Raw genomic sequence first — 24,749 nt, 5'->3', positions numbered from 1 at the left:
ACATACTTGCAGGCTATATTTTGACTCCTGGTTGGCATTGGGCGGCTGAGCGGGAGATTTATAGGAAAGCCCTGCATTCCTGGCCAGGAAGGTCTGGGATCTGGTATCCGCATCTGCAAAATACAGTACTGTCCAAAAGTATGGTAATGGTGGATTGAACTCTGTCATTTTTTCTCTATAATTACCATTTAGGTATGATATGGATATGCGTAAAAGCACAGACAAGCCATTTTTATTTGGTGTTTACATGCATGTGTGTTTTACCATTTCATAGAAATGAATGTTTTATGTTGATTCCCCCCATTTTCAGGTGTGGGAAATTAAGTTAACTCAGGTTCCTTTTGCATGGATTGTTCACTATGATCAAAACTGTTCACTCATCTTCTTTGTGTGGAGCTTTGCATTGTGGGATTCCCTTCTTGCTGGAGGTTTGCACCCTATATACCCTTTGCAGGAGGGAGGGAAAATGACGGGTTGAGGGAATGTAATTGCTCCCTCCTCTTTCATAAATTGGAATCGAGTGCTGCTTGCTGTGGCTGCCATACTTCATCCTGGCATTTCGGGGATTCTCCCTTGAAGCAAGTGGAGGGAATGTCAGGAAGACGGCAAAAAGATTCCATCTGAACGCAGGCTGGATCTTAGCCTGTATTTCCATCTGTGGTCATTGCTTTTAGAGTCAGCAGGCTTACACCATCATCAAATCCAGAGAATTAGTTAGTTGATAAACAACTAATCTGTAAACTGAGAGAACAAAATTATTTATAGGGTAGCACAGAACCTGGGTATTTCAACTACAGCCATTTGGAAAGTCTTGAAAATGAAATAAATGTATGGTGGACTAATAAACACTGTACGCAGGTTGGCCAAGGGAAATAACTCAAGTTGATGACAGACTAATCCTAAGAGTTGTGAAGAAACACAAGCAGTCTTCAGAGGGCGGGGGAGAAAATATTGCAAGCCACCCTATGCAGAAGTCCTTGAAATCAGAATTATAGAGGCTAAGCTGCAAGATGCAAACCTCTCATCAGTAGCAAGAATTTAAAGGCCAGTTTATAATTCACCACAAAGCACAGAGACAAGCCAGAAGAGTTCTGGAACAAAGGCTGACTGTGCACATCGGAATTTGTCCAACCTCATTGGCCAGAGCTTCATCCTGATGATGATAACCCCAAACACATTGCCTATGTAACCAAAGCATTCATATTACCATAGGGTAGGACTGGTTTAATTTTACTGAAAACCAGGACTCAATCAAAGGCACCGGAAGGAAATCAAAAACACTTAGTGATGTACTATAGCAATGATAAGCGCAAAAACAGAGCTTGTAGCATCCACCCCCTCCAGTCTAGAGCATGCTAAGTAGAAGCTCTTGCCCGAAACAATGATATCAGGTGGTAAGCATATGATATCAGTGAGAATGAGACCAATTTAATCTTTTTTCTTTTCTTTTTTTTTTACCCCCCCCCCCCCCCCCCAACAGATTGACTTGGTGTCTTAGAGCATGTATATATGTATATAGAAGGTTCTACTTAATCTGATAATGTACATCCTGATATTGTTGTGAATAGGGCAGTAATACGTAAAACATTGGCTAATTTGCAGTGTTGTGAATAAAATAAAAAATAAATCTCCCTGAACAGCAATGTGTGGTGGTGATGGATTGTATCAGTGCCGGCCCCTCTTTAATCTGTGTCAGTGAGTGACAGGGGTTCTAAGTCTGACCCAAGCTGCATGCTAACAGGCTGAAGACAACTAGAGGGACAGGTGCTGGGCTACATCACTGCTCTCATTCAAGTCTCATCTGTTCTCATAAGTGTCTGCAACCTGCTATTAGACTATGCAGCATCCAGTTTCCCATGAGTGATAATCACATAGCGCTACTTCCTTGTTACAAAATTTTTGTAAAAATGATTGTGGGTGTTCTAAGGTTGGTCTCAAACTAACTGACTCGCACCCTTCTAGCCGTGATGGGAAAACGACGGTGGACAGTTTGAGCCATCCCAGGAGTTAAATAAGAAAATGTTGAGCTGCTGTTATTAGCCTCCGTCCGGTGTGATGTTGTTGCGTGGTAGAGCCATTATTTTATCCACAGCACAGCTCTGTCACACAGGTGGGTCAGTGTGATGGAGCTGGGAAGCCTAGGATTTCCCCCCCATTCAGAGAAAATGGAAGATATCAGTCTCCCCTGCCACCAGCTCTGCTTTCCTTTTCAAGAGCACCAAATGCATCACGCAGTCGGAGTGGCTGGTCTGTAATGGGTGTTTAATCACATTGTGTGTGTGTGTGTGTGTGTGTGTGTGTGTGTGTGCGCGTGTCCGTGTGTGTGGGGGGGGGGGGGGGGGGGAAGAGAGGGAGAGGGAGAGAGAAAGCCTGATATATAGAAGGGGGTATGGCACAAAGGAGAACCATAATGTGTCATCTTCACTCAAAATGGACACTGTGAAAATATGTGGAACGTGGCACATTACGGCATTACTGGCCAAGGACGGCCAGGTGAAAAATTAACTGTCTCATCCAATTTCCATTGCCATTCTCTACCAAATTTACAAGACCTCCTTACAAGAGGACCTCTCACTTTTTAAGCAGGATTTCAATTATTTTTGTATATCTGACAATTTATCAGCTTCTTCTAAGAAAATGCGAGGTTTATGAGTAGGATTCTGACATATTTTGGACCATCCCTTTGGCTTGTCAAACTGAATAGGAAATGGGTTCTTCGAAATGAGAAAATATCTGGGCAGTATGTAATCTTAAATGCATAGGGCTATTATATCTGATCCATATTTTATAGATGTCATTATTACTGATTTTTTTTTTACGTTGGGTTCTGTCCTAAAACCATTTTTCAATTTGGCATAACACTTTGCTGGTTTGCTGAATGTTTGGCACAAACGGTCTGTTTACTTTTCTAGTCCTGGTTTAAATGTCTGTTACAATGAATCTGTATGTGATCGAAAGCAGTCTAAATGGTACGGAGACCTTTCTGCAAATTTTAAAGCAAGATTGCTTTTTATTTTCATTTTTTACTGTTTATAAGTTATAAAAAAAGGAAGGAGCCCTGTGCAAAAGTTTGGGAACCCATTTGGATTATTCTTTGTTACTTTTTAAGAACATGAGGCCCAGACCCAGGTGATTTACTTGTTAGGGCTTCAGTGAGTCAGGTGAGTATAATTCCAGGGCTTTTTTTATTCTGAAGTAACTACATGCCTTCTAAAGTATCCAACTGCAGTGGCTGTTCTGTCTGGTGTTAACAACCATGGGTTCCTCTGAACAGTTGTCCAAGGATTTCAGAATGGAGATGGTTTATTTCCTCCAAGAAAAACTCTGTCAGTGTTTCAAACTACCTATTTACACTGTCCGAAACCAAAATGGTAGATAAGTGGAACAGTTGAAGTCAAAGCAAGGTCTGGAAGACCCAGAAAGATTTTAGATAGAATGGTCCGAGACCTGGTGAGAAATGCTCAGATGAACCCACACAAATGTGTAGCAGACACAGGTTTAGCTGTTCACAGGGCTACAATACAACATACTTTAAACAACAAAGACCAACATGGCTGAGTTTCCAGAAACACTATGACCTCAACACAAAATTAAGCATCTGAATTATGCAAAAGAAAGCATTGAGAATCCTGAACATTGTGGGACAATGTGGTTTGAATTTGAAAAATTTGAATTTTTGGCCACCACCAAAGAAGGTAGTATGTTTGGAGAAAAAAATGGTGAAGCCTTTGTAGAGAAGAATACCATGCCAACTCTGTTGAGCATGGAAGTGGATCCATTATGCTCTGCAGTCGTGTGGCAGCAGGAGGTGCACAAAATATTGTGCTGGTGGAAGGAAGAATGGATTCCACCAAATATCCAGAAATTCTAGAGGCTAATGTTCGAAGGTCAGTTCAGACCTTGAAGTTGAAGAGAGGTTGGGTATTCCAACAAGACCTCCAAAGCATACCTCTAAATCAACCATGAAGGAACCTCCAACCTCCAGGAAAGACAGATGAAGGTCTTGGAATGGCTACCACAGTCCCCAGACTTGAATATTATTGAAAATCTGTGGAGAGATCTCAAACATGCCGTACATGGAAAGAGGCCGAATATTTCTGAGCTAGAGGTGTTTTGCCCGGAAGAATGGGGGAAAAATCCCAAAGCAAGGATTGAAAAACTCTTAGCAGGCTACAGGAAACGTTTCCAGGCTGTTATAGTTTCCAGAGTAATCACAAAGTACTAACTCACTCGGTTCCCAAACTTTTGCACAGGTCCTTTTTGCTTTTTATTATTTTGAAACTATAAAATCTTTTTTTTTTAATTAGAGGTCACATTCACTTCTGTTCACTTACATATTCATTGTAAAAGGCTTTTTGCCAAAAATGTTGCACACCACTGTAAAGTCTTACCTCAGGATATGCAAATTGTTTAAATATGGCCTTTCTTATTCATTTCTTTAAGAAACCACTTGTTGCCTGGAACTGCTTGCCTTTGTTTTTTGCAATTTTTTCTCTTTTTCTTTTTTTACAGATCTACATGCACCTGCGTTCCTACACCATGCCCAATGAGCAGCGTTACATCATCCGGATACTCTTCATTGTTCCCATCTTTGCCTTTGATTCCTGGCTCAGTTTGCTGTTTATCAGCAACGACCAGTATTATGTCTACTTTGACTCTGTGCGGGACTGCTATGAAGGTAAACAGAAAACGCCCCAGGCTCCTCCCTGTTCAAACATTCCTGTGGCCTTTGTTAGATCTCTCGCGCCCACGTCTCTCTCAGAGCTCACCGGACTCAACCCCACACACGTGATTGACAGGGCGTGCGAGTGCCGGGCGTGGGTGCTGCTGACATAAAGAAGGGCCGGAGGGTGCATTGTTTGGTGTAGAGACAATACAGAGAGGCTGGGGGTAACACACGACCTGTTTTCTTTTTTTTTTTTACTAACAATAGGAGTCCTTTTTCTGCCTTGTTTTGTATTACTGGTCAGTTTTCAGCTCACAGCCTTCTCTAGACTGTGTCTGTGCCATGTCCATGTTTGTGTCATGTACATTTTTTTTTGTTCTTAACTTGTTTTGAACAAGTGCCCTTACATGTACATATCACATTCATGCTTTCTATAAGGTGCTTATCTTTTTATTATGTACTTAGCAGCAGGTTTTGATGTTTAGATATATAGAATTCATTAAAACTCAAAGGTCTTGTGAAGTGTTTTTCATCAGCATATTCATACTTGCGTATATTGCCGCAATAAGCAAAGGGCGAGTGTGTTTTTATAATTGTGGGGGTGAGTTGCAGACTGAAGGGATAAAGTGCAATTTTAAAAGGAGAGTTGTGAAATTGCGAGTGCGACATACATTATTCACAAGATTGCCCACATGATAATTTCAAAAGATCAAGTCGGGCCTTATGAAATGCCTCTCAAACATGAATATAGCTTCTTGATTAAACATTCAACCAAGACAGCTGTCTTGCGATTCCGAGTGTACAACCTCCGCTTTAGGTTTGCATTAAGCCCACTTTTAAAGGAATCACTGCATTGTTCAGAGCAGAAAAGCATGCAGGATAATTTGGGTAGTTAGATTTTCATGATTAAAATGTGAAGTTTTCCTCAAAATGTTACATGCAGTACACATCTGCAATCTGCGTTTGATTATACGTTGCATCGAATAATGGAAATTTTCTTTCACGGTTGGGTGGTGCACTGGACGAATACAAACTCTTGCCATAATATAACTGATTGTTCTCTTTTCTTTTTTAATTTCCTTTACAGCGTTTGTCATTTACAACTTCCTTAGTCTGTCTTTTGAATACCTGGGGGGGGAAAGTGCCATCATGTCTGAAATTCGAGGAAGACCCATTCAGTGAGTGAGCACTGAGTCTCCTTCCCTTTAATCCACTAAAAATAAATGCACAATTCATTTTAAGTGCATAGTAAGCAACATCAAACTATTTAAGATGTAAAAAAATGATAGCCTAGCTGCTAATATCTTGTGGTTTGAGAGTAAAGAACGTGTTGTTAGCCATGTTGTTAGGGTCATTAGCAGGAGTGGGACAGCAGTATGTTACCCAGATAAGAAGTTCATTAGGTGAACTCCATTTAAGATTAAAAATGACTGCGGCACTAATTTAGGTACACGATGGCTGAGCAAATATATATACGCTTCGAAGAAAAGACCCAATAAAAGAAATTAAAGCCAATAAATGGCGGTAGATAAAAGGGAAATCGTCACACTTCTGGGACGAAGTTTCGGTTAGCGGGGCTAGTGAAGCGCTTCGGGCCCTGTTGTGTTGGGAAGACATTAAGGAGCTTCACTCACACCTGTGTCCCGTATCCTCTTAATCTGTTTTGAAGGATCCATTTGTTTCAATGTCCTGAGGGGCCGTCTCATTAGCAAGCCACGCTGCGCTCCTCGTTTATTATTTTGAGATTTTGAGTCAGATGCTGCCGACGGCCGTTTCTCTATGCCAGCCGATAATGCACTCTGACTGCGGGTTGTGTTTATGAACTTGCTCTGACCACATTGTAAACATTGGGTCAATTTACATTGTGGGCCAGCTCAGTAAACTCATTGTGCATGCTGTTAGTGTCAAAGAAACTTGTGTCAAAGGGTCTGCTCTACAACGTGGTTCAGAATGGGTCATAACAGCCGTCTTTCAAACTCTTAAAACATTTTGTGACTATCACATTATTGCTGCTTACAATTATTTGCCCTTTGTGTATGCTATTTAAATTTTAGAGAGAAATTATTTCCTGTAATAATGTATTTGTGAGTACTTGAAGTGTAATTTAATTTTAGATAATTGAACTTCAAGTATGCTGAGGAATAATGTTTTTCAAGTGCAGTGCCTTTGGAAGAAACATTTTGCATACATTTGTTTACATGGTAAAATGACTGATGCCATTCTACTTTCTCTTGTTTTTTTATAGGTCAAGCTGTATGTATGGCACCTGTTGCCTGGTGGGAATGAGCTACTCAATCGGGTTTTTACGCTTCTGTAAACAGGTTTGTCCCAGTATTCCGTAAATAGTCAGGAATAAATTACTCAGGAAATGTTTGTTTTTCCAAGAATGAATTTTGGTCCAATGCTATGGTTCCTGGTTCTGTCGTGCCTCTTATTCAAAGCTTCTCCTGCCTCAGGCCGGTAAACCCTATCATTCCAGTCACTGGTAGATGTTGGGTGAAAACAAATTAGACCTCATTGGCAGTGTGCACAGTGAGATAATGTGGGCTGTCAGTTTGACGTCGTTCCCAGAGTGTATTGGGATTCTGCAGAGACTTGGTGTGCAACCCTGATGAAAATTGTATTTGAAGGGTATGTCTTCAAAACATTGACTAGACTGAAAATGAATATTTTATAGAAAAACAGGAACAGATAAACACCATGCTTGGTATAATGGAACTCATGCGTGCAGTGTTTTCAAAGCACAACCTTGTATCCCGTGCCAAGCATACGCAGTCAGACCAAAATAGTTCATGCTTTATACTATTTTTCAAAACAGTGCACAGTAGAAGAGATATTGTGGAGGTGTGGAGTCGCTCTGGCTGTCCTACGACAGGGGTCCCCAAACTGATTTATGGCCTTATTTTTCTGTGACTATCTGACTGATTTTGGAGAATTGTGGCTGATTCTTTTTTTAGTAGCTATCCACTAGTTTATGCTTGTTTATGTGTGACATCGCTCTGTCTAGTAGTGCATCAATAAAGCATCTGTCCCACTTCCCCCAAAATAAGATTTTGTAGTTAAATCTTTGATAGTATAATTCACTTTTGGTCAAAAAGGCCCAGATTTGGCCCCCGAGGTAGAGTTTTGATTTTGCATGTTCAATGTATGAGTAACAGGATATTTGGCAGATTACTTGTATTCCCTCACTGCGTTTACAATTTGTTATTATTTTTTGGAAATAATCAATCATTGATTCAGACGTTTAAGACTTATTCAGTAGCTTCATATTTTATCAGTGCAATATGTGAATATGATTTTATGAAGGGACAATTTCACACATCAGGCAAAAAAGAAGAATCAATCTATCATTAAACCCGTTATGAACATACCATCTCTGGGTATTACTTTTGATATGAATGGCTGCGGTTTATACCGCGAGACACACACACAAGTAATTGCATCAGAGAAGCAATGAATAAGTTGATGTATTCCAGTAATACTTCCATTTGAAATCTGGCTCTCGAAAATTGGAGGATGTACTTAACCTTTGCTGTCCACTAGTTACGAGCTATGAGGACAAAATGGCTGTCCAGAGAGAGAACAGCAGTGGATCCACCGAGTGTTCCCTCATTTTTAAGAGCCTGTGGAATGAATTTGATATTGATCCCCGGCATTGCTGCAGAGCGCTTCCTCTTGTGCTGTCCCCTCTGGAGCTATGGTGCGGTCAGGGAGTTTTTATTATAAAGGCCAGGCTCATCTGACAGCTTTTCCTCCAAGAACTGTGGAAAATAATCTTGATATGATTTCGGAAAACATTAAAGCCATTTGTGCATATAGAAGTAGATGAATCGGTCTTTATATTACCCATATTTTGTCCCCAGTGTCATTTATTTGGCATAGTGGAATATATGGAATTTTGACAAAGCTATCACGCAAGCTTTAGAATAGGTCATCTGAGCAATGTGAGCGTCAAATGCACACCGATGCATCATTCTGCATCAGCACTTGAAATTGTACTTCCCTCTAGGGTCTTTCTGCGCACTTTGCACTTTGATGTACGTCGCTTTGGATAAGAGTGTCTGCCAAATGGCAGTAATGTAATGTAAAATAAAATAAAACTCATGTACTGTATGTATGAATGCAAAACCTAATCATTTTACTCAACAGCAGCGGACCTCATCATTCCCATAGGCACGTAGAGCCTTGTAATCGATAAGAATAGCATTATTTTACTTGGTACCATAGGGTAAACGGTATAACCTTGAATCATACTAACATTCAAAATGGCTGTCTGACCTGTGAAGACATCATTACATTAAATAAGAAATAAGATAATTACTTTCCACTGTACCTTGGTGAACGCAGAATTAAACTGAATCATTTCAGATTAAATTGAATAATTTGTCCTCACATACTCCATGTGCCTAACAACGATCTATGAGAACAGCAATACTAACACCTCTCTTGATCAGGCACTGGGTGGTATGTGTAGGATATGGCCAATTTCTAGAAGTACACCCTGACTGGAATATGCTGAGTGATCAGGCTGCGACCTTATGCAGGGAAGAAAGGATCAAGGAAGTGGTCAAGTTTGGAAAAACATGAACCTTTGGCTTCCTAGTACAGAAGGTGCCTTTGATGAAAAGTGACATTTGAGTTTTGTTGGGGAGGGAAAGGGTGTAGACAATGCCAGTTTTGGGAGGTCTTGGAAAAATGAAGATTTGGCCTCTAAGTACATCTGACATGCAGAGATTATGTTTTTTTAGTTTTTTTTCTGGAAAGAGATCTCTGTGATAGACGTGCAATAATGCACACGAGCACACAAGTGTATTCATGTGCGTCTTGGATGCATAATAACGCATTGTTTGCAGGTTCAGGCTTGACACATTAAATCTGTTTTGATTAGTGAGTTTATTGAAATAATTAACTGAATTCTAGGAGGAATGGGAAATGATGTTTTTGTTTTTGTTTTTACAGTACAGATGCTTGAAGCCAGAGGCACTTTTTTTTCTAGCAGCAATGGAACAGAACTAATTCCTAAAGAATCAAAATGTGCAAGGCTCATCCGGGACTTTGCCCAAATGATAGGGGAAAACACAAAGCCGTATTAACAATCAACTGCGCCGGCAGACTGTGGCCAAGACATAAAATCAACAATTTGAGAAATGGTTTCTAATTTGATGTGTGCCTGAGAGGCGGGCTTGCGTTTGATATTAAAATAACAAATAGAGCATTTACAATACCATGCATTGCCACTGGAACAAAAAGAGAAGATGGAAATATGGTATCATAATTAAACCAGTGTTCTGATCGATGCACCACATTTCTTTTTTATGTTTTTATTGATACTGTCAACATGTACATTAATAGGGCCTGTAAACCCCTTAACCTTCCATGAATTTGCATGTATAGATGAATCATGATAACTATGAAGAAAATATGTTTTTATATGGTTTTTGATGGTCATCCTTGTCTCCTTGTTTTGATGGGTTCCAGGCGACTCTGCAGTTCTGTGTTGTAAAGCCCATCATGGCTGTCTTCACCATACTCTTGCAGGCCTTCGGCAAATATCACGACGGAGACTTCAGGTGAGTTTGTGTGCCGGCTTGTTTGTTGTTAATCGTTCTCTTTGATACCGCAGAGGAATGTGAGACCAGTCAGGCCAAACAAAAGACAGCTGTGCAGAACCAACAGGTTTCGTGTAGCCTACAGCGGTTGTTATGATGCAGTATTCTGGGCTTCACCACAAAAAATTCACTGACGAAAAAAGAGCCAGAAGCTGCCATTGTGTCTTTCTGTCATTCTTACCTCCTCCCATGAGAAGACCTTGTTTGGCCCTGTTGTTAGACGAATGTGTCACAAGTCCCCAGTTAGGTAGCTGTTGGAAGGGTCCTTTTAGCCTGCTGGCTAGTTACAATGTGACATGGTTGAGATGGCTTACTAAAGAAAATTGCCATATTTTCTCCTAGCTGTAGTAAATGTATTTTATCAGTGAATGATTTGGGCAGTTAGGTCACCTTTAACTTGACATATTTGAGTTTGAATCCTTATGTAATGGGTCTTTGTCACCTATGGCTTTAGTATCCTCTCCCATTGCATTTAAGGACTAAGCATAGGTCTATGACTTTTATTCAAAGGAATTAAAATGAAAGCTAACTGGTATCAGAGCAGCAGATGTCTTTGTAATTGAGAAACAGGCCATTCATCTAACTTCATATGATGTGAGGATGAACCACATAAACCTTTTAAAGCCAGGAAGGATCACATTTTCCTCCTACAGTGCCAGATGCTATCATCATAAAAACACAGATTAAGGAAATGTTTTGTATGCTTTTCACTAAATATAGGTGAAGGCTGTTATGTGGGCGTTGCTAGTATCCATAACAAAATACTATCGAGTCACTTTTGCTGTGACGCATCAAACGTTTCTGCTGAATGTTGATCACAGTAGGCTCTTCCTGTTCATTTTCACACATTCAGATCACATCTTCCTGTCTCTGACGCATCGGGGTGGTGTCTGCATTGTATGCACATGAGCATATCTGACATGCCCTGGCCCACTCCAGAATGCTTATTTCACAGGGCTGGAGAGACTCTGCATGTGTATTAGTTCAGTTCACTGGCATTTAAACACGCAATAATGCTAATTTGTTGTTTTGCGACTAATCTAATTCATTATGTAACCCATTTTAGACATCACTGAGCAATCGGAATAAATGTTGTCACAAATATTGCAAATCAGGGGGATTCGAGATTGTGATGAACTGTAATGTGCAGTGTAGTGCTTTTGGCTTACGGCAAATGTGCCTAAATGTGTTTAATTCAAATCTAATATAAAATGCATTTAAATAAAATTGGCTAAACTTGATATGCAATTCCTAGAGTAGCACAATATATTTGCTTGCTTGTTCTATGTTCTGGAATACACTGTTCAGTCCAGAATGAATGGCACCCTTGATAAATATTAAAAGAAAGACAAAAAACTAAATAACTCCTTGTAATTACGTTTCTTATGTTTATGTGCTTGTGGACTGCCTTTTCAATATAGACCACACATTTTTAATAGATGGACTTGGTCATTGCAAAACTTTTATTTTCACAGAACCATTTCTGTGTTGATTTTGAGGTATGGTTGGAGTCATTTTCATGTTAGAAGGGCCACCTATTGCCAAGTCTTAGCCACCTGACAGAGGCAGTCATGTTTTCAGCTAAAATGGCCTGCTACTTCATATAATTAATTGTGCCATTGATCTTAACAAGAGCCTGTGGGCCACTGGCAGCAAATCAACCGCAAAGCATTGCTGATCCAGCACATCACTGTAAATAGACACAATTTCAATAGGGGTGCAGTCTCATTTAGTAACACAATAATGTGCGTACTTTGACTGTACAGCTGTACATAATAGATTTTTGGTGTTTGTTCTTTCCCTCAGTGTTACGGGTGGATACTTGTACATTACCATCATCTACAACTTCTCTGTCAGCTTGGCCCTCTATGCCCTCTTCCTCTTCTACTTCGCCACCAGTGACCTGCTGCGACCGTATGAACCAGTGCTCAAGTTCCTCACTATCAAATCTGTCATATTCCTATCTTTCTGGCAAGGTGAGTCAACTGTCCTTCACATTTATTTTAGTCCTTCCATTTTCTGTTATCTCAGACAAATCAAAAGGTGGGCATAGAATAAAAGATGAATTCCCTGTACACTTCTTCAGTCCTGGAAGTTGCTTGTTTGACCAGTTTCACACAGTTCAGGTGTGATATATCAATTTTCTTGCTCTGGTTTTTATCTTAACATTTTAGTTGGTAAGGAACAGAAGTGGGCCTAGAGGATTGAGATTGCTTTGAATTTATATTCTGTAACATGTTTCTTTATTCAACTTTATTGAACTCCGTCTTCTAACTTTTGATGGCTATCAACTTAGTTCTGTTTTCATAATTGGACCTACTTATCAACCAATAGACAGGCTTAATGATGCTTTCGTAGTTGGGTATTGTCATGGTCCATTCTCTTCTGTGGGACATTAACAGCTGGATGGTAAGTGGGGAGGACATGGTAAAGCCTCCAGTAATGTCAGTACTGTCTGACACCTCAGGTATGGTGCTGGCGATCTTGGAGCGCTGTGGGGTCATACCCGAGGCCCTGTTCATCGACGGGTACCGCGTAGGCGCTGGCACCGTGGCGGCTGGCTGGCAGAACTTCATCATCTGCATTGAGATGTTCTTCGCTGCCATAGCGCTCCGCTACGCCTTCAGCTTCACCGTGTACCAGGAGAAGACGAGCGAAATCCCAGGTAACTGCACCTTTAAGAGTGAAATCCCAGGTAACTGCACATTTAAGAGTGAAATCCCAGGTAACTGCACCTTTAAGAGTGAAATCCCAGGTAACTGCAGCTATAAGAGCGAAATCCCAGGTAACTGCACCTTTAAGAGCGAAATCCCAGGTAACTGCACCTTTAAGAGCGAAATCCCAGGTAACTGCACCTTTAAGAGTGAAATCCCAGGTAACTGCACCTTTAAGAGTGAAATCATAGGTAACTGCAGCTATAAGAGCAAAATCCCAGGTAACTGCACCTTTAAGAGTGAAATCATACGTAACTGCAGCTATAAGAGCGAAATCCCAGGTAACTGCACCTTTAAGAGTGAAATCCCAGGTAACTGCACCTTTAAGAGTGAAATCCCAGGTAACTGCAGCTATAAGAGTGAAATCCCAGGTAACTGCACCTTTAAGAGCGAAATCCCAGGTAACTGCACCTTTAAGAGTGAAATCCCAGGTAACTGCACCTTTAAGAGTGAAATCATAGGTAACTGCAGCTATAAGAGCAAAATCCCAGGTAACTGCACCTTTAAGAGTGAAAACCCAGGTAACTGCACCTTTAAGAGTGAAATCATACGTAACTGCAGCTATAAGAGCGAAATCCCAGGTAACTGCACCTTTAAGAGTGAAATCCCAGGTAACTGCACCTTTAAGAGTGAAATCCCAGGTAACTGCAGCTATAAGAGTGAAATCCCAGGTAACTGCACCTTTAAGAGCGAAATCCCAGGTAACTGCACCTTTAAGAGTGAAATCCCAGGTAACTGCACCTTTAAGAGTGAAATCCCAGGTAACTGCACGTTTAAGAGTGAAATGCGAGGTAACTGCACCTTTAAGAGTGAAATCCCAGGTAACTGCACCTTTAAGAGTGAGATCCCAGGTAACTGCACCTTTAAGTAATGGTAGTTTCTTTCGGGCCTGCAGGGAGAGAGATGTTAGGCTGCCAGCTCCCAGGGTTCACAATTAGAGGTATATGCTACTTTCTTGCCCCCCCCCCCCCCCCCCTGTTTAAATTGGAAGTTGTTGGAAGATCATTTACAGACTGCTGATACAAGCATTTTATTTGTCCTTTTCGAGTTGCACTTTTTTGTGGCAAAACTCACTTCAGCTAAGGACATTGGAAAGTCCCATGCGAATGCAGCCGGCATCCTGCGGAAGCTTCCGGTCTTTGAAGTCGGTGATCCCTAGTGTTCTGGGAGGTCGAACAGAGAGAGAGACCATCTTCTCATCTCAAGCAAGATTAAAAGATTAATAACGGTCACATCTGCTCCGGTGCGTCGGAGCAAACCGGGGCCTTTTTTTCGGCCCAACGCAGCACGTGCTCCCAGAGAGCCCCCCCCCCTCCCCGGCCAAACTGGGACTTCCCGCCGACTCGCTGGTCGCTCTCTCCCTCAGCCGTTTGATTTATGTGACCGGCGGCGGGGTGGACTGGATCGGGCCGCGTCGTCGGCAGATGAACACGTCTCCGCGCCCTTGCGGCTCGCCCCGGAATACGCGAGCGGGGGGGACGCTGGGGGGGAGCGGCGTTCCCACGTCGCCGATTTCCTGGAGAACGAGGGGGGAGAGAAATGAACATCAAGGGAAACCCCCGCTGCGATCCGATCAATCATTTAAAGCGTTTTCTCTTTCCCGTGGAAACGCGATGGCGGCGGCAGGGCTCCAGGAGGAAGTGAAAAGAGAATCGCTGAGTGCCTGCCGCGCAAAATGTTTTCATCTCCGTTTCCTGTAGCCGCCCGCATGCCAAGCCTCTCCTCGCTGGAAGCTCAGAAGCAATTGGACAGATACAGAATAGACGGTCTAGTCTACCTCAGCACTTACTTCCCAAAAAACGCCTGAAGACTTGACTATTTGCTACCAATTTCAGGCTTTCCACTGTATATCCGCATATACTTTGGTGTTGGTAACTACTGGGATTGTCTTGTTCCCAGTTTAATGTATGCGGTTGCCGATAATCAGCTCTGTGTAGGCTATCACAGTGTTTGTAGCTGAATGGAGGTGTTGACCCACAATGGTCCACTATGTCATTCTTGTCTTGCGCACATAAATATTTTATACTGCCCTCCTTTACAAATGACACGTCTGATTACGATTGGACTAATTTGCCAGAGCTGTCACAAACTGACAGCAGGTCAATGATGAATGACTGGCTCATGCAAATGTAATCAGTAGGTCTCCGTCAAAAACATTGCTACATTAGATGGCAGCCATTACGTGTCTGAGCTGGGACAGGTACCAGGAAGCACAAAGTCCTTGTCCTACCACGTAAGGTGCGGTTCCTCGGCACACAATAGCTACGATATTCCCTCATCTCGCTTCAGAAGCTGTATGAAACCCAGCGGCCATGCGTAGCTTGCGGCGTCGCGCTCATGCGCGTGAACTCCGTGACACAGCTGGGCCCAGAGGCCTGGAGGAGGCCGCACTGCCACTGACCCTGAAGCAGGCAATCATTGCCCCCTGCCCATGGCCGTTCTGGCCCAGGGGTTTGTTTACTCACGGAGACGTTAAAAAGGAGATTGCTGGAGGGGCCGGGGGGTGGAGGGGTCGCTGCCTCTCGACCAATACCTCGGACCCTTCCCTCATAGACCGCTCTCCCGCAGATGGCCGCTGACAGGGAATGAGGTGTCGCCGCTTTTCTTCCTTGCTGCTTTCCTGTCACCTCCGTCTGCGCTTTCATCCATCACCGAGGAGAACGGCCGAGCGCAGGGAAGCCTTAACCAGTCCTCCTGCGGAGGACCACGGGGCACGCTTAATAACAGCCCGGGCCTTTATGCGTCCGCCGATTCTGAGACGTTTAAGGAGCTCTCTGTGCCTGGGAGGGCTGGTGAAATGATGACTGTCAGGCGGTCCGGGGCGGCAAGCGGCAGGTTTCGCTCCAGCGAAGGCCGCTTTAATTGAGGCGCTTTTTCCCGCAGCCCCGCTGCCTGGGAGACGTTCTCTCTTAATGCCGTGTCCGTCAGTACAAATTGGGCGGCGCAGGTTAGTTTGCCGCCAGAAGGGCGGAAGCGGGGCTCCTGCTCTTCGGAGGGGAACGGCGGGGGACGTGGAGGCGCGGGCGGGCGTGGAGGTGAGCGGGGGTGACTGACAGCTCCTCCTGGGCGCCGCCGCTCCCCCTAGTCACGGCTAAACGGAGAGCGCCCCGCTTTGCATAAATGTCACGGAATGAAAATGTAACCTCGCCGGCGAACCGGGGCGGCGATGCGGCAGCGGCCCCGGGTCTGGGTGACGCGGGATTGGCGGGGTGAGGAACCGCGTGGCAGACGGTTATTTAGCCGGACGTGGATGGCGGTGTAATACGGCGGAGCGGGGTTTGATGGGCGCCCAGCGTGCGGCGCGGCTGACAGCGGGCAGGGCTTCCCGGCGGCTGCCGGTACGTGTCTCAGAGCGTCGCTGCCGGAGACGTGTCCGCTTGTCGTGACCCGGGAGGGGGAGCGTGTACTGCACCGGGCTGGCTCGCTCTCGGGCTCATTTACTCCCGCTCTCCCCCCGGAAGACAGCAAAGGTCGGAGAGATGGAGTATATTCTACAGACCTCGCGTTATGGCGAACTGCTTCCATATAATGCACTTCAGACCTGGGTTAGATGCGTAATTGTTTCACCTTGCATTAGTTATTTAGCTGATGCTTTTATCCAAAGCGACTTACAGTTCATTAGTCTAAGCCCCACTGGAACAATGCAGGGTTAAGGGCCTTGCTCAAGGGCCCAACGGCTGCATAGATCTTATCGTGGCTACACCGGAGCTTGAACCTCCTCATGTACCTTAGCCTCTAGACTGCAAGCTCCACACACTTACTCTGTAGTGCATAATTGTATTATTTCCATTGCAGAAATAATTATAGTTTACTGACATGTTTTGGATGCAAGTACTTTTCTATAATTTATCTGATCATGAAATGAAAGTGCAAATCCCGCTTCCTGGTCCTTTTGTTTGTCTCACTTGCACCAGGCAAGATCAATCAAACGCGGAAAAAAATTAGAATTAGAAATATTTCTGTATTTCACCGAGATCTGACGCATGTCCACTGCACTCCAGATCAGTGGCAATGGCAGTGCTAATGGCTCTGTTCACTTCAGCTGAATAAACCTGACTCTAACCATGTAATTAGCATTTCAAGCATTTCAATACTGCTGGACAGCCTTTAATGCCCATTCATGTGACAGGCCTGCATGCCGTGGGCTTCTGACAACCCGGCTCAACTTGAATGGCTTCTATCTCTGTTTAATGTATACATGTGTCAGTCACTGTGTCAGAGCATGCTTCTGTTTCATTCCTGCTGCTCCCTTGGAAACTTGGTGTAGGGCAGCGTTCGGCAACCCTGGTCCTGGAGAGCCGCAGGATGTGCTGGTTTTTGTTGTTACTCAGCACTTAATTGATCAATTAAAGTGGTCGATTACTCAGTTAACTGGCCTCACCTGGTTTTTTGGGTATGAATCAGTTGCTGGTATTAAGGCGAAAACAAAAAGCAGCACACCCTGCGGCTCTCCAGGACCAGGGTTGCCGAACCCTGGTGTAGGGGCAGCCTGTAGCCTTGTGGCTATGTTACATCACTGGGACCCGAGAGCTTTTTGGTTCAAGCGCTGGTGCAGCCACAATGAGATCCACACAGCTCCTGGGCCCTTAACCCTGCAGCGCTCCAGGGCTCCAGTCAACAGTGAGTTGCTTTGGATAAAATCGTTAACTAAATAACAAATTAAGTTAATTAAATTAAGGAAGTCATCAAATTTTTCAGAATGAATTCTGAAAGGACATGGAAGCTTTTGGACATTTTAAGCAGTCAAGTGCAAGTAAATTAGTAACACGTTATCTATTCTCCAGAATGTTGCTTATGGCTAATGCACTACAGTATGACCCAGTGATGACTCTAATCCATGTCAGAGCAGGCTGTAACCAGGTGTGCTGTATGACCAGGTGAGCGGCCTGTATCATAGTGGTTAAGGTAAATGACTGGTACACGCAAGGTCGGTGGTTCTAATCCCGGTGTGGCCACAATAAAATCTACACAGCCGTTGGGCCCTTGAGCAAGGCCCTTAACCCCGCATTGCTCCAGGGGAGGATCGTCTCCTGCTTAGTCTAATCAACTGTATTTCGCTCTGGATAAAAGCGTCTGCCAAATGCCAATAATGTAATGTAATGAATTGAGTGCTACATAATTTGTCTAGGAAGTGACGGTTTCAGTCAGCGAATGACTGCAAAGGTATTATAATATTATATAACATCTAGGCTTTAAGCTTGACCTGACAGGGAATAGTTAAGCTGTCAGGAATATTACAGTTGAGTACTAAAGCAATAGGATTCAAACCACATCTGAGAGTAATAGTGAAAAATGTACAGCATCCGCACTCCTATGAACTGAAGTACTGTTTTTAATACTGTGAATTTCTAGGTAATGTTTTCTTTGACACTCAGTGATCACTTTATTAGGTATTTATTAGACTTCGTTTTTGGACTTATTAGTCTTCTGCTGCTGTAGCCCATCCACGTCAGTGTTTGACAGGCACTGTTGTAACGCGTGGGTGTTTCAGTTACTGTCGCCTTTCTGTCAGCTTTTTGAGCAGCCTGGCCATTCTCCACTGACCTCTCTTGAACATGGTGTTTGTGCCCACAGGACTGCTGCTCACTGGATGTTTTTTTTTTTCCATACCATTCTCTGTATATTCTCTCTATTCTCCCAAGAGATCAGAGGTTTCTGAGATACTCAAACCACCCTGTCTGGCACCAACAATTCCATGGTCAAAGACACTTAAATCAGGTTTCTTCCCTATTCTCATGTTTGATCGGAACAACAACTGAACCTCTTGACCATGTCTGAATACATTGACTGATTAGATATTTGCATCATTATGTGCAGGTCTACCTAATAAAGTGGTCACTGAGTGCAAGTTTGTGTTTCATTTACAGCTTTATATTCTGCATTCACACAACTGAGGGGTTGTTTATTTGAAACCAAGTATCTCTAAAATAAATTATTTGTGGTTCAGATGCCCCTTTTGCTCAGCCGACAACATATGGCCTTGTTGCTTGACCCTGCACATCCTTTTGAAATGCTTTGTAAATGCCATACATCTGCAGACCTTTATTTGCATGGCTTCAGATTTGCATAAAGCAGCACGCTTTTTTTCACAGGGGCAAGGGTAGCCGAAAGTTCAATCCTGACATTTAAACTGACGGCAGAGATACAGACTCAGAGCGACGCACACCTGCTCGCAAAATCTGTAAGCGAGATGACATTGGAGCCTTTAAGAGCTTTTGTAGTCGCAGTGAGTGTGCAGTTAAATCCAAGGCTCTTCTGCCGTCCAATCGTAGCGCAGCTGTCTCTGAGGCATTGTGCTTCTACTCAGGCCCTGATTGCCTGATTGTTGCCTTTCTTCTGAAACATATCATTTCCAGTAACAACAGAGTCTCAGAGAGAGTGAGGGAGAGAGAAAAAGGGAGGGAGTGAGGGAGAGAGAGAAAGAGGGAGAGTGAATGAGAGAGCGAGGAAGGGAGTGAGAGATTGAAGGAGGGAGGGAGAGTGTGTGAGAGGAGAGAGGGAGAGAGAGAGTGAGAGGCAGAGAGTGAGTGAGAGTGAGACAGATAGATATAGGGAGTGAGAGAGTGAAAGGGAGAGTGAGAGAGGGAGAGAGTGAGTGAAAGGGAGAGTGAGAGAGGGAGAGAGAGTGAAAGGGAGAGGGAGAGAGTGAGTGAAAGGGAGAGTGAGCGAGGGAGTGAGTGAGTGATTGAAGGAGGGACGGAGAGAGAGGGAGCGAGGGAGTGAGCGAGTGCGTGAGGGAGAGTGAGAGAGATAGATATAGGGAGGGAGAGAGTGAGTGAAAGGGAAAGTGAGCGTGAGAGCGAGGGAAGGAGAATGAGGGAGAGTGAGAGGTAGAGAGAGTGAGTGAGAGTGAGAGAGATGGATATAGGGAGTGAGAGTGAGTGAGAGAGGGAGAGAGAGGCAGAGAGAATGAGTGAGTGAGTGAGTGAGTGAGTGAGTGAGTGAGTGAGTGAGTGAGTGAGTGAGTGAGTGAGTGAGTGAGTGAGTGAGAGAGAGAGAGAGTGAGAGAGAGAGAGAGAGAGAGAGAGAGAGAGAGAGTGAGAGAGAGAGAGAGAGAGAGAGAGAGAGAGAGAGAGAGAGAGAGAGAGAAGAGGCTGAGACAAGAGAGAGCAGAGAAGCTCTCCTGCAGCAGTGTGTTGCCTCTAGACTGTATGATTATAGCGTAGCTGCTGGCAGACGTGTGCCGATGGCAGGGCTCTGAAATGAACTCTGAACAGAGAGTCCACACTGCCTCCTGCAGATCACTGCTCCCTGTGCAGCTGAGCTTCTGCCTGCTTTTCCTCAGCTTCAGTGTCTGCTTCACGGAGAAAGACGGGGGCTGGTTATCAGGTCAGGCAGGTCTTACCCAGACCTGGGTCAAATATGTCATTGTTTTGGATTCAAATACGTTTGTACACTTTACTGAGCTTGTCCGGTGTATTGGAACCTATGAAATACAGCTATAAATAATGCAAACTTCTGGTGCTCTTTGTTGGCTCAATTCAAGTACTATGAGCGAGCAGCACAGGAAATGTTTAACTGCTAGCGGTTACATTACAATGGAAATTCACCAGGCAAGATCAATCGAGCACAGAAAAGTATTTGAATCCAAAACAATTGTGTATTTGACCCAGGTCTGGTCTTCACATCTTTTGTGTTTTGTGTGTCATGTTTTCGGTTATGTTTTCGGGCTGATAGTTGTGTTTACTCATTTGTAATATGGAATCCGCAAGTGTACATTGAAAATCATTTGCATCACCTTTGTTTATACATTTATAAAAATAATTCAAGGTTTGACACAACCGACTCGCCCAGCAGAAAAGCTAAAGGCCACGACAGCTGTCCTTTCTGTTGGAGCCGGCCTGCTATGCCAGCTGAAGGTGACGATGACCGTATACAGCAGGAGCTGCTGTGCTTTCTGCAGCAAGCTGCTTGAAAGGAGTGTTGTCACCAGAGACTGTGGCTCTGTGTGTGTGACTGTGTCTCCCCCCTGAGGACACCGCGCAGGTGTTCCTCTGCACTTAAACACTGCCCTCTCATTGGCTGAGCAGAGAGAGACACTTCCTGTGCTGTTCTGTCATAGGCTGAGCAGACCACTGGCAATTACACAGTGACTGTGCTGCTCTCTCATAGGCTGAGCAGACCACTGTCATTACACAGTTACTGTGCTGCTCTCTCATAGGCTGAGCAGACCACTGGCAATTACACAGTGACTGTGCTGCTCTCTCATAGGCTGAGCAGACCATTGTCATTACACAGTTACTGTGCTGCTCTCTCATAGGCTGAGCAGATTGTTACTTACACAGTTACTGTGCTGCTCTCTCATAGGCTGAGCAGATTGTTACTTACACAGTTACTGTACTGCTCTCTCATAGGCTGAGCAGACCACTGGCACTTACACAGTTACAGTTACAGTTACATAAATCTTACGCTGGGTTTAAAATAGTCTTAAAGTGATGAAAAGCAGTGGGTGATTGTACTGGGGGTAATAAGAGGGAATCTCATTGGCAGTTTGTGAATATAGAAAATGGATGTCATTGGAGTCATTTTACAGTGTTGACTTTGATGATAATATTGCAGCATAGCAGTCCATGTTTATATACTGTATATACATTTTTATTTGTTTTCTACGTAGAAATTACTCCCAAACATACAGGTAAATAAACTAAACAATGGAGTCACCAATTTAAAGCTACTTAATATGGTCTCGGACCACAACTGCTATTGATTAAATTGCCTGCTTTCTCCTCGAGTTTAAATTGGCAGTAAACCGTTCTGCAATTGCTGACCTGGTGTGCCTTGCACTTTGATTTAGCACACAGACTGGAGTGTGCACCTCAGTCCGCTGTGACTCATTGCTCGTGATGTCCCCCCCCCCCCCTCTGAGTTGCTGACATCACCCCCATGACTTCACCCTGCAGGACAAAGTCAGCAAGTTCAGCCGTCTTAGTCTCTGAAAACTCCTGCCGAGCCATCCCTAGCAATCGTCCATCTGTCAGTTACATCAGTACAGCACAATTATAACCAACATACTGTACATGTCCAGCATTTCTAACCCGTGCCGCTATGCATGCTGGGATGTTTAATATTATTGGATGAGTTGCATAACCGCTCCTGCTTTGCATGTATCAATTTTTAACTTCAGGAAGCGTTTAGATTTTATCGATCTCCTGCCATAAACTATGACGGTAACGCTACATGCCACAGGTTATTCATTAACCTTATTGGCGATAGACTGATATCGTCCCATTTTAGTCTTACGACTAAAGCAACCAGCCAAAACAGGGCTTCGGTTTTGGGGCTAATTTCTTGCTCACTAGAGCCACTGACGTGGGTTCCAGTATAGGTGTTTTAGACTCCCCTTTCAATGACAGTCAATAGTAGCAATTATAGTAAAAACAAGTCAATCATTTTTTCCCAATATAGTCACAATCACTGTTTTATCTTCTTCTAATGTCTCCCCATGTGCCGATTTTCTGTAAGTTATTGTGTTATTAGGACAGTACAGTAATATCTTGCGGACGAATCAGGGACAGTTTGCATCACTGCTGAGTCATTCTATCTAATATCTAATCAGTGGGTGGTGTCACAGGCACTTGGTCCATACGTTCTCTACAGTCTATGGAGAATGTAAGTAGGCACACAGGGCCCAAGTACCACTGCATTGCTTGCGCCCCACTCTCCATTTAAAGGTACGGTAGGTAAGATTTTTGTGTTAAAAGATTGTTATAAGACCATTGTAACTCCCTTCCTATCATTGAAAAATCACCCTCTGCCTGTGTTTATAGTTCCTAAATTCAGGTTTCAAAATGTACAGTTGACACTCTGTACCAAAACATATATAACTATATATAAGTCAAGCTCATTGGTTGAAAATTGGTTCTAATTGCCACGGCCAATGCCGTGGTGCGAGGTTTCACCGTCATCGCGTTCACAGAAAAAGGGGGAGGGATAAACAGTGTCGTGGTTCGAGGGTGTTTGTTGCTGAAATTCCTCTCTTGACCATTAGAAATGACCTATTGTACCTTTAAAGCAGCTGTTTCTGAAGGCGAAGGGGAACCAAAGTAAATGTGATCTCCTGTCTCCACAGACAACCCTGCCCCCATGCAGAGCATCTCCAGCGGGCTGAAGGAGACCATGAACCCCCACGACATGGTGCAGGATGCCATCCACAACTTCTCCCCCACCTACCAGCAGTACGCTCAGCAGTCCACCCAGGAGGTGGTCCAGCCCAACCAGAATGGCAAGGTGGGCCTGGGGGCCGGCTCAAAGTGGTCCAAGAAGAACGACAAGATCATGCTCATCAGCTCCGACGACGAGTTCTAGAGGCTGTCTCGGGTGTGCCGTGCCTGCGACTGAGGACGTATTTTTCTTTTGTTGAACAGCTGGATTGTTTGTTCTATTGTTTGGTAATTTTAGCTCGTAATGTATTTAATTCATGTGGTAAGACTGTTGGGTTTTTTGCGCCAAATGAAGGTAACTGTAGGAATTCATGAAATGGAAGCAAAAAAAAAAGAAATCCCTGGGATGAAATGAACGGAAAATGTGTTTTTTCGTCCAGGAGAAAATGTAAAAAGTAGATCAGAGCGGTTATGCTTAACGGGCCTGGGAGATTCCGGTAGGCCCGTTTTACAGATCGACATTTTCAAATCTGAACGGTTGATGCTTCGGTAACCCGGCAGCTACGGAAAACTACTCGCGTCTGATCGATGTTTTCAGGCGGTCCTAAATCTAAAACGACAAAAAGCTTCAGCAGGCTGTGACCGGGACTCGCCTCCCGGTCGCTAACCGGAAAACAGAGGAAACCGCCCTGTGGCTGGGTGGGAAGCTTATTGACAGCCCTGACTGTGCTGCCCTGCTGAACGGACCGGATCACGTCCACCACCTCACAGACCGCCTCACTCCTCACCACATGAGTCAGCCAAAGCAGTGACCTTTTAACAGAGCCTTGATCCTGCGGCCAAAAGCATTTATCCTTTAAAGCTGCTGTTTATGACAGACCACACCAGTTATATCTAGCCATTCCAAATGGCTGAGTGTCAGTAGGATACGAACATGAAGTTTGCTTATTTTTTTGAATAAACAATGAAGCTGATGGACTAAATTAGTGCAAGAATTCTCTAAATCTGTGTACTTGAATTGGTGTCAGTTGTATTTCAAATTATGCAGATACAGCTACCTGTTCTTCTTAAACTCATTTTAAAATGATACATTTAAAAAAATGATTGCAGTGTTCTGTAGGCTATGCAAGGGCCAATATCTTCTGCTCATTTCTATTCAATGGTCAGCATTGATTGAGGTTGAATAATAAACATATTTTTGCATTTTTATTCACAGCTGTGCCTTCATTAATTCGAGTCTACAGTAATATGCCTCGTGTATTGCCTCAGGAATAAACCGAAAGCAAACTATTTTTACATTTCAAATCCACTATATTTTTGTGAAAAAGACTGGCTTTGGTCTTTTATTTAATACAAAGTTTTACACTTTTTAAATAATGTATATCATGCTCTGAACTTACAGAGAAAAAAATCTAAAAATACATTAAAAAGTGTTACTCAAGACAAAAAAAATGTTTTTGGTAATTTGTTCTAAAATCTAAAATAAATATTAATTGAAAATAATTGTGAAAAGTTTATAGAATGGCTCCAGTAATGACTAAGTGTAAACCCAAAGACATGGCATTGTACTTCACAAATACACATTCACAACACATCTGTTATCATGCTCAGGATTAACAGTACTGTTGGAGTGCATCGTAAATGTAACTTTTACATTCTT

The 24,749-nt window shown here is 43.5% G+C and overlaps 1 protein-coding gene across 3 annotated transcripts in view; it reads left to right on the top strand.

Moving 5' to 3' along the window:
• Window positions 1-24,298, top strand: part of LOC133121638 (transmembrane protein 184B-like) — a 35,459-nt gene extending 11,161 nt beyond the window's left edge. For all 3 annotated transcript variants that reach the window (XM_061230956.1, XM_061230955.1, XM_061230954.1), the window contains 7 exons: window positions 4,513-4,678; window positions 5,754-5,844; window positions 6,912-6,987; window positions 10,145-10,236; window positions 12,082-12,251; window positions 12,743-12,940; window positions 23,059-24,298. In XM_061230956.1, the coding sequence (XP_061086940.1) occupies window positions 4,513-4,678; window positions 5,754-5,844; window positions 6,912-6,987; window positions 10,145-10,236; window positions 12,082-12,251; window positions 12,743-12,940; window positions 23,059-23,294 (1,029 nt within the window). In that variant the 3' untranslated portion in view covers window positions 23,295-24,298. The remainder of the gene's footprint in view (window positions 1-4,512; window positions 4,679-5,753; window positions 5,845-6,911; window positions 6,988-10,144; window positions 10,237-12,081; window positions 12,252-12,742; window positions 12,941-23,058) is intronic.
• The last annotated feature ends 451 nt before the right edge of the window (window positions 24,299-24,749 follow it).

This window comes from Conger conger, chromosome 2 (assembly GCF_963514075.1).
Source record: "Conger conger chromosome 2, fConCon1.1, whole genome shotgun sequence".
In the NCBI taxonomy this organism is placed as follows: Eukaryota; Metazoa; Chordata; class Actinopteri; order Anguilliformes; family Congridae; genus Conger; species Conger conger.
The sequence above is the reverse complement of the archived record's forward strand: the minus strand, read 5'-3'. Positions and strand labels throughout refer to the sequence as shown.